At 39.5% G+C, this 11,081-nt stretch overlaps 1 protein-coding gene across 1 annotated transcript in view; it reads left to right on the forward strand.

Moving 5' to 3' along the window:
* Positions 1-5,177: 5,177 nt before the first annotated feature.
* The window catches only part of LOC138019937 (mismatch repair endonuclease PMS2-like), an 8,531-nt gene continuing 2,627 nt past the window's right edge, over positions 5,178-11,081 (forward strand). Inside the window, exons 1-3 of the mRNA XM_068866911.1 lie at positions 5,178-5,581; positions 8,521-8,872; positions 10,045-10,333. Of these exons, the coding sequence (XP_068723012.1) occupies positions 5,244-5,581; positions 8,521-8,872; positions 10,045-10,333 (979 nt within the window). The 5' untranslated portion in view covers positions 5,178-5,243. The remainder of the gene's footprint in view (positions 5,582-8,520; positions 8,873-10,044; positions 10,334-11,081) is intronic.

The raw sequence follows: 11,081 nt of genomic DNA on the forward strand, positions 1-11,081 counted from the left end.
GCATAAATCAATAGCATACAAGCCAGTTTTACACTTAAAGAGAAAGACTAGGTCTAAGTATTCCAACCAGTAATTTAGTGGTAAGAGATTCAAAAGCACAAGTCTTTCCTTATAGCTAGCATTCGAGTATTTGCATAGAAATTTAGTGGCCCTACGTTGAATGGATTCAATACGTAATATTTCTAATAACAGACTGAGGGGCCCACAATTGACAACAATACCCCAAGTGGGATCTGACAAGAGCTAAATAAAGAGCCTTAAGGGCGCTACTAGGTAAGACTCTGGAACAGTTTCTCTTTATGAAGCCAAGCACTTTGTTAGCCTTTGCTGATATCTGTTCAATATGGTCGTTCCACGATAAGTTTTTTGTAACTGCCACCCCAAGATCTCTTTGGGATGACACGCACTTGAAATGTTCCATTCTGTTGATGATGTAGACACAGTCAAAGCTACAGAGTTTTCGTGAGATACGAAGATTCACACATTTCTTCTGCTGAAAATCTAATTCGTTTAGAGTAGCCCAGTCACACAGATTGTCCAAGTCTATTTGAAGGTCAGTCGATTCTTCTGCGGAGTTAACACTTTTGAAACACTTGGAATCGTCAGCAAACATTGCTAAGTTTGAGTTCTGTATTACATCTGGCAAGTCGTTGACGTAAATGAGAAAAAGTATGGGTCCCAATATGGAACCCTGTGGGACCCCAGACTTTACTTCAGCCCACGAAGAATGACAACCATCTATAACAACCCGCTGCTTCCTACCAGTAAGATCCAGTGAACCAGTGAAGTAAAGGACCACTAACTCTAACGTGCTTAAGTTTCCAGAGCAGCCTTGCGTGGCAAACTGAATCGAAAGCTTTAGAGAAGTCCAGATATATGATTTCAGTTTCTTTACCTTTATTATCAAGGACAGAAGCGATGTCGTGGAATACCTCAACAAGCTGACTTGCACAGGATACCCCAGCTTGGAAGCCGTACTGCGCAGTATAGAGAATATCAGAAATGTGAGGGACAAGTTTACGAGCGACACACTTTTCCTGGATCTTGGATACAATTGGTAGGAGCGAGATGGGTCTGTAATTTAATACGTCAGTACGTGGTCCGTTCTTATGGACCGGAGGGATGTTGGCTTCCTTCCACTCTGATAGGTAGAGGCCAGTTTTTAAGGAGAAATTAATAAAGGCAGACAAAGACGGAGATAATGATTTTGCACAGTTTTTCAGAATGATTGCAGGACGTTTGTCTGGACCAGTAGCTTTTGATGTGTCAAGTTGAGAAAGCAGAGATACAACTTCTTCAGAAGAAACTTGAATTACTTGCAAATTAGGGATGTAAGAGCACATCGGAGTCGTGTCGGGAAACGTACAATTAGCGTGATCTTTGAAGATAGATTTAAAGTAATCATTGAAATGTTTTACCACAGACTTCAACATCTGCCTGAGTATAATGTTTTTATATAGATATTCTGATGAACTGAATCTTGCTGTACGGAAAAAGCTCCATAAATACGTACCAAATAAGTGTTGAGTTTACTTATGAACTTTTCCACAAGCCTCTCCATCACTTTTATAAAAACGTTTCCCCCGTTTTTTGTGCCTTTAATTTCCGGGTTCAATGACGCAAAAACAGAAATTGATATGGAAACAACAGTGCCAACACATAACTCAATTGAGGAGGTCGTGGTTGGAATAGTAATTCCTGTTTACTTTAACAAATTGTGATGTTTTTCCCTGGGTCATTGCTTCCAAATTAAAAATCACATAGCAATCTTAACTAATCATAGAAGCCGAATTCATGTCATTTCGTTCGGTTTTCAGGACTGTGAAAATAGTTTAATTAGAGAGTACATGTATTTCAAAACTCAGCTTGTATTTTATATATTGACGTCTTTCTGGGACAACGAGGAAGATATAATTCGGTGAGTCATAGATAAATAGGCTTAATGCCACTCAGTTTTCCGCGTGCTCAGGAGTTTTCGCTCAGGGTAGCACGTGACAATTGAGTGGCGATGAAAAGATAACATTAAGTTATAAGAGTGGATTCCTGAGAAGGACTGTTTGAGATGACATTGACTGTCGTTTCGACAACCTAAGCGGAAGTCATCTTGAGAGTCAAGTGATTTGTATAACGTCAGTAGATACTATAAGAACTCCGGTCGAAGATGTCATTGGTCAAGTTACAGGGGCACCCAACGTCAATTTTCGGAAAATATCTGTTCGGAAGACAATTTGAGATCTAGAATTTTCGGAACATTTGTTGTCAAATTTCTTGCTTGCTTGCCTCTCCTAGGATTTTCAAACATCTGAAAAATGATACAATTTCCCAATTTCAACGGATTTTTACCCTAAAAAGGTCACCTAGAATTTTCGGGAGCCTTTTTTCTGGGCTGAAATTTTCGAAATGGTAAGTTTTGTTTTCTATAGTTTTCGGATCACTAGACTTTCAGCTAGGAAATCCGAACAGATGAAAAATTTTTAGGGGATAAAAATATGCCTATATCTACCGTTTAAATACTAAAATACGTTTAACAATGCTGTGTTTAAGTGGTTTTGAACTATATTCTCCTTGGGTGCCCCTGAACTTATTCGTGATGTTAGTACGGACACCCTCTTATAACGGACAGTTTTCTTTGTCTTGACAACTAAAAAGGTCATTCTCTCTATTAGTAATGTCGGATTATTGAGGTGCGTTCGACAGTCGGTTTGGACGCAAAGGAGAAGGTTAGCGAAAGAAACGATGCTATAAAACCGAAGTTTGAGAATACGAGAGTTGAGATGCTTTCAATAAGCGCCGAGTACTATGACCCATGTGACGGGATTGAAGTACTTTGCCCTTAGCGAGAGCGTGCGATCTCTTGATTTAAGAAGGTAAGTTGTGGTCAAAATAACTACACGTCGTTTCTGAGGAAACGATACGACGATTTTTTAATTTTTTAATTTTTTAATTTTTTAAAAGGAAACCAGTGAGCAGCACACAGCAACTGATCTTGTTAACTTTGTTTGTTATCCGACCGGTTTCGACTGATCAAACAGACTTCACCAGGGATTCTAACAAGATGTCTAAAGGGAACTAGTTTTATACGTAAAGTGATAGTACAAAAGCACATCCCAGTAAGGGTGTGAACAGCAAGACATCCACGAAGAAATACGTGCGGGATATAAAGTTTAATTTTGGAACTCACCATTTAACGTTAAATCGTGAGGCCCAAACCGTCAAAAGAAACATGTTTTTTTCATGTTTGTGTTCTGCGTTGTGGAGCTGAAATGAGCTGCATCCGGTTCAATGAAGACAGCCCTGAAGGTTTGTTTGTTTTGAGCTTAGTTAATTGCGCGCCGGAATTCACAAACATGGTTTGAATTTCTAATTTTGAAAAAATTGAAATATTTTATCCCTTAGTTAACATGAAGAGTCCATCCAATTTAAAAGGAATTACAAAGTAAATTTTTGGGGAGTACTACGGTAGTTTTGACTCGTTTTGTGACAGATAAAAACGCCCACAAAACACCTTTTATGAAACCAATTACAACGACAATGTGAAAGCTGTAACAGGTTTTAATGGCTTAAAAAGTAATCAACACTTAACCTTTGGAAGCAAAATCAGACGATCGACAGAAGAATTTCTTTCGTATACCTCCTATTTCGTGAAGCAAACGAAGAGAACGCAACAGGTGACAATGACCATGACATGGTGATGACGTAGTTACTCTTTCCAGATCTACAGATACTAGATAGTTACCATTTTATAACGTGGTCTGACCTGGAGGCGGGCATCCCACGTAATTAGCCCACTTAACGCAGACATCCGGATAATGCGGACACATTGGTATGTCCCTTTTGATGTCCGTATTAAGAGAGTCCCCAATAGGGTTTTCGGGATACAGGACTAGGCCTTTTTGGAGTCCGGGACTCGAGATTCTAAAGAAACATGGGAGCGGGATTCAGGATTGCATTTATGGACGGGATGCTGACGGGACGCTGGCGGGACGCAGGATTAAACGTTATTACGAAGTTGGATGCGGGAAATCGTCACTTTGAAGCTCCGAGATCCGGGATTTCTGAAGGCGAGAAATTTAAAATAAACTCAACTTTCGCCTTCGGAAACTTAAACTGAGTATTCTCCACCATGCTGACCCGTGCCTTTTGCGATTCCTATGGCGTGCTCTTTGTCTTGAGCTTTGGCTGTAATAAGATCCAGTTACACAAAGGCCTCATGACCTTCGTTTTTAAAATGACGCTTAAAAACATCAACGCATCAAAAAAATTAATTTTTATTATCCATATGCTACTTTAAAAAGATACGTTTCAAAATGGCGCTTAAAAATAGCAACGCTGGTGATGATTCGTTCGGGATTTCGGGATGAGGGGGAAATTTTGGTCGGGATGGCGGGATTGAAAAACCCTATTGGGGACCCTCTATCAACGGTTTTCACTGTATTTTATATGGATATGATATTGCCTCGCTTTATTAAGGAGCTAAAATATCATTGACCTAACTATTTATTTACGTGGTAATGTTTTGTACGCACTGACCGACACTTGCTGCTGAGAAAATTGAAGACACCGCAGGCAGCCCAAACGTTGTGTCCTATATAATGTTCGAAATGATTCATACGGCAATTATCTTAAAAAACAATTTCATAAAGATTGTTTACCTTGAGCTGAGTGTTCTTGGGTGCAGTTTAAAGCCATTTAGGCAAGTCGTACTTCCTAGCAGTTCGCCATTTCTTGGATTTTGCTATTTCGTTTCATCCTGAGACCTCAGTACCTTTGGAGCCGGTTGCGTCAGAGGATCAAGTCGACCAGGATTTAGGCCCGCGCGTCACTTATGCCAGTCCCATTAGGCCCTTGACAGTTTCAGATACCTGGTCATCGACCAGGCAGTAAGGGAGAAAAATGTCGGAGACTATTTCACAATAAAGGAAATTAACACGATTAAAGGCAGTTGGTGGTGACCACTGGAACAAATTTATTCTACACTGGATGCAAAAAACTTTATTAACGTCGCGGAAAATAACGCTCAACATAATTAGTGCGACTTAAATTAACGCCAAGTTTAACAATCTGCGTTAATTTCCTACAATAAAGTAGTTGACAATAATTTATGCAAAAATTTGTGGAGAAAACAAAAAATGCATTGCGCGTTGTCCAGTTACGCGGCTAGAAAGATCGGAAGGGGCTCACGGAAATATTCGATACTTTCGGAAGAATGATCGTTCAGTCGTCGTTGTCCACTCGCAAGCAAGATGGCGGCCGTTTCGCTGTCCTCTGCAGTTCAAGCTATAGATAAAAGATCTATTCACCAAATATGTTCTGGACAGGTCATCTTGAGCTTAGCAACTGCTATGAAAGAGCTCGTTGAAAATAGCTTGGACGCTGGAGCGTCAAATGTTGATGTTAAGCTTAAAAATCATGGCGCCGATATTTTAGAAGTGAACGACAATGGAGTCGGAGTGGAACCACACAATTTCGAAGCTTTGACTTTGAAACATCACACGTCTAAACTTCAAGATTTCTCGGATCTAACAAGCGTGGAAACCTTTGGATTCAGGGGAGAGGCTCTCAGCTCGCTTTGCGCTTTAAGGTACATGTTTGTGAGCTTGTTTCTGGCGCGCGGGAAGTTTGATTTTTACTTTTTTCCGAGGCCCAAGCCATCTGGTCGGTTCCCGCGTATGGGTAGGATTCCCCAAAATTCTTCAATTTTCATCTTTTTTTATGTTTCATTTTTTAAACATTTATTGATTGCTAAACAACGCCTGTAAAACTGGTTTTTTTGCCAGAGTTTAATTTACTTACAAGTGCCAAATTATAAACCAGTCCATAGGGGGCTTTGCCGGGGAAGCCGAATTGGGTGGTTGTGGATTGTTCGTACTCGTTCGTTTGTTTAAGTTCTTGTTCCATTCCATCTTTATCATCATTATGTATTCAACACAATATCACTTTTCTGATCAGTCAATGATGAATTCATAAGCACATTATGCACTTGTCATCGGCTTCCCCAAGGGGAGGGGGGGGGGGACCCTGGGGTGATGAGGGGACTTTGCTAATTGTGCGTTTCAAAGTTCTTGTATTTCCCCACCCGTGGGGGATTTTTTTCTTGCAAAGTCCCCAGTATTTGGCGAAGCCAAGCACCCAACTGGATTTGAAGATGCACTTCAGAACTTTATTTTGGTTCTTTTAACAGTTGGCAAACACTCGGACTTTGCATTCTGATGAAAATTGAACTTTAATTATTTTTTCGTGAATACTACGTAAGCTGCTCGCAGTCTGGTGAAAATTTCAACTTTTCTTCCCGTCCTGAATTCCCCAGATTCTGTTTTAAATCTATCCGGACTGATGAAGAAGAAGGCAAGACACACTATCATGATGGTTCATTGCTGCTTCTAAACACAACGTTCCTAAGTTTCCTGAGTACTCACTAACAAAAGACGACCTGTTGACCTTTAACAGTGACTTCTATAAACAATAATATATACAGAGTGGAATTTTAAAGTTGCTTATGCCTACAAATATGTACAAATTTTTGACGGATGGTCCGTTTGATAGACAAAAAACTATGGATTTTAAAAAATACCTTCTTCTTCTCCTCCGCCATTTTGCCATCGATTGAGCGAACAATCGATCATTCCCAATCTCCTCTCAGTTGAACAGAAATGAAGTCCTCACATTTCCCCCACCTCAAGGGCCAAATTTGTTGCAAAGTCCCCATAAAGTCCCCGTATTCCCCCACATCAGCCCGGGATCCCCCCCCCCCCTTCCTTGGGGAAGCCGATGACAAGTGCATTATAGAGTGCAATATGGAAGTTGCTATGGAAACACAGCAGTGGAGTAACTTTGTTGAGTTGGTCACTTGTGATGTTTTGAAAGTTCTCGAATTGCACTCAGCGATGGCTCGTGCAATTTTGTAGCCTGTATGTATGTATGGTTGAGTTGTTACCGAGTGCGAGAGATTTCGTTTGGCAAAGCCAGCTTCGCAGGCTAACATTTAAAAAAAAAAAAAAACCTTTAAAGCTAGCAATTTTGCAAAACATCAATTGTGCCCATACATCACGAAAATATGCAACTTAGGTACATTTGTACAGTGCTGGAAATAATTTTTCTTTATTCACAGGACATATGTCCTTTCAAATCTTCTTTTTGGTCGGACATTTCACAAATTGTACCGGACATAATTTATTGACTGACAAAACCTTGAAGAAGATAACTCAAGATGTGCTGGTGAGATGTTCGGTCATCGTGTCCAATCATAATGTGAAATTGGCCGGACATTTTCAAAATTTGGTCGGACGTTGTCCGATGACCGACTGTTATTTCCAGCACTGTTTGTACATTCTAACGATTTTCCTATACTGGTACTTACACAAGCAAGTATTTGACAATTATCCTGCGAATATCGCCTGATACTTAGCTGACAAGGCTGTACGCTGAGTTGGCTAAAATCAAGTGATATTCCACAAGATTGAGCAGGATAATTGTATTATTATTCAACACATTGATGACAAACCACAATTTTCTGTTTATTGGGAAAAAAAAAGATGGAAAAACTACCATTTTTCTCCACAACACACAAAATTACATAATTATATCACAGGATGTATGTTGAGTACGCACAACGAATATTGAGCATGCTATGACTATATTTGGACATTGTCACAATGTGTTGAATAATAATGATGTATATGTGCAATGAACTGAAGTGATGCTATTACATGTAGTCTCTCCCCTCAGGGCTTTTCAGGACTAATTTACAATGCTTTATGGGGGACTTTAGCCAGACTGCTTATTACGCAGTTTACAATTAATTTTAGGAAGTGAAAGATGCCCCGTCCAGATAAGGTCAGATCAATACATTGGGGACTACGTCCCTTACTCTTATCAGATAGTGAGTGGGTTCTTTAACATCCCATCCTATTTAATTTCCAACAAGGGCTATGAGACAAACCTCTGGTTTATGGTCCTTATCTGAGAAGACTTTAAAAGTATAACCGTTTGCAGATATAATTACAAAGGCAGCACTTTCTCCTCAGCAGTTTTAAGACCCTGAGTGTTGGTCCAGCTTGGAGTTGAACTCACGACCTGCCGCATTACAGCCCGATGCTCAACCAACTGAGCCACTGGTGTGCGGTAGACATTAACAACAAGAACTACTACTTTGATGATGATAATGATAAGGGATAATAATGTGTGTGGTTTGTGGAAGGGCATACTTAATATACTGAAAGTGCCTTGCAGCAGTTTGTGGGGGACTTATATAATTGCATGAATGGTATATTTGTTACAGCCTTTTTGAAGGCAGGAGTAGTGTGCACAGATGTCGCAATACAGAAAGCGTGACAGACCACAATATTACTCAATACCCTACTCTTTTAATAATTTATATTATTGTTTGGGTTCATTGAATACCAAAGTTGGTTTTTTTTGTGTGTAACACCTGCAGCAATTTTGGTTGAAGACATTAGGCATAGTTATGCAGAGAGGTGTCCAAGTAAAAAAATGCCTCATTTTTATAACTTCTCTGTTTAGCAAACTATCAATAGTAACACACCATTCATCACAAGCTGCAGCTACGAGACTAGAATATGATCATAATGGAAAACTTATTACAAAGACACCTTGTGCTAGAGATTTTGGCACCACAGTTACCTTGGAAAACCTGTTTTCTACTCTGCCTGTCAGACACAGAGAGTTTGTACGTAACATCAAAAGGGAGTTCACGAAATTGGTGCATGTTTTACAAGGATATTGTCTGATAAGCACTGGGGTCAGGATTGCATGCAGTAACCAAGTTGAGAAGGGAAAGAAAACAACAATCGTGTCCACAAATGGTAGCAAACAAGTGAAAGACAATATTACTTGCGTCTTTGGGCCCAAACAGGTAGGTGAAAATACTTCTGTCAGTGCAATATTAGCTTAAAATGACAGTCTGCTGTTAAGAAATTGATGATGAGAAGAGCACTGTTTTCAACAAGGCAGAGTGAATGGTTATTGAACACTAGTCTCCCACGCAGACATTCTTAGGGCTTTGTTATGCATTCCTCCCCCACTAATGTCTGTTGAAACAAAAAACCACTTCAGTTTAACTGCTGTTTGCCCACTGTTTAAAGAAACCAATCAGCATTGACTAAATAATCGTGTTGTGCAAAGCCAATCACATGCTGCCAAAGAATGCCATACATAACACAAGTTTACCCAAAACTGGAAAACACGTTCTGATTGGTCCGTAATCCACGAATGGAATTGGTTTTTTGTTTCAGCAGACATTAGTGGGGCATTAACACGTGACGAAACCCTAAGAACATCTGCGTGGGAGGCTAATCGAACACTTTACTAAAAAAATATGCTGAAATTCTTTGCAATTCTTGAGCTAATGTATCAACAAATTTCAAACAAGAAATTATGCTGGCTTTTGCGAATGAATGGTGACAGCTGAGCTTAGATGTCATACTGTGAAAATAAGGGGCAATATCATTTAACAGGTCAACCGCCACGGTCATCAAAGGTTATTGTTGTACAGATTTGTTTTCTGTGGCTATGTCTTGTTTTATTTTTGGCATTCAGACAAAAACACATCAGGTGATTCCTTTGGTATCTAAATAATGTCCCTACATGGAAAAAATTGCTACTTATTGTTAGTGGCTCTTTAATAGTTTAAAGGCCAAGGGAAACTGACTTTTGAACTGCACTCTTACAGATTTTAATCTAATACCAGGCAATCTTAATTGTCAATCAGGGCAGTTTCAGGGGTGGAACTTTTAACTATTATGTAGCAGTCAGCTAAGCACTTCAGTAGTTCCAATCAATTCAAACACTGCATTGCACCAATGTGGCAGACTGTAAACACTCATGCCCACTCAACTATAATGTAAGATAGAATTCCCTGGGCAATATGGGCAAATGAACATGACTTTGAACCTTAGACCACAACATTGAGTGCTTCAGTCTCTATAGCCAATGTCATTTTTTCAGCCAATTTGTTTAGGATAGATTTGAAGTATTGATGTGTTGGGGGTATAGTTAATTTAAATTTATTATTTAACATTGGACCAGGTCCAAACACTGGTGACTTTTCAACAGTATGAGCCATCTGATGAAGAGTGCAGTGAGCTTGGTATCGATCTGGCGAAGATAAGTGCCCAGGCAAACCTCTTCCAAATTTGTGGTTACATATCAAAACCAGACCATGGAATGGGCAGAAGCAGTGCTGATCGACAGTTCCTTTACATCAACAAGCGACCCTGTGATTTAGTTAAAGTATCACGCATAGTCAATGAAATGTACCATATGTATAACAGACATCAATACCCTTTTGTCTTGCTGGACATTTCTTTAGCAAGAGGTAAGTAATATACAGGTACTTTGTACGATTTTGTGGGTGACACACCTACCAGAATCAAGAATTAAACATAAGAATTGGCACTCTGTTTTCCCCCTTAATTAAAGGTCTATATAACTTCTGAAGTACACTTGAAGAAAATTTATATGATTTGTTGGTCAAGAATTCTCTCTTAGTTCCTGAAATATTGAAATTCCTGCAAAACACTGCCCGGTTGACTCATGGCAATGCTAACTGTGCTAGTGGTCATTTTTTTATTTGACAATAAGAACTTTTTTTGTACTGTACATTTACAAAGTAATAAGTTTTGCTGTTTGATGCAAAATCCTAAATGTGAAAACAAAAATGCAAATTAGTTTGGGACATTTAATGTCTGAGTCTCTTGCAAGCTTAGTCGTGGGACAAACAATAATATTATTATTTCCTGTTAACTTTATGAAGCTTGACATTTTTCCCAGATCTTCACTGGCTCACATGAATTAAACATTAGTTCTTCAGTTATGTCTTTGAGGGTTGTCCAATACACCCAATCTGAGGATTGTAGAGTATGGACTCAATCTGAGACTGATTGACTTGTGTCTACCCATTGATCCGAGTGGAGCAGACCTGACCCAACCCGTCTCTCTCCAAAAGCCGGTCTGTCTTATGGGAAGTCAGTTGGTGAGACTTAAGAAATTCAGCAAGAATTAATGGCAATTAGGGAAGATAGAAAATGTTGGTGGATTGACTCGAATCCAGTTGTCGGTCTGAG

The sequence above is a fragment of the Montipora capricornis genome, chromosome 10, assembly GCF_036669925.1.
Source record: "Montipora capricornis isolate CH-2021 chromosome 10, ASM3666992v2, whole genome shotgun sequence".
Classification (NCBI taxonomy): Eukaryota; Metazoa; Cnidaria; class Anthozoa; order Scleractinia; family Acroporidae; genus Montipora; species Montipora capricornis.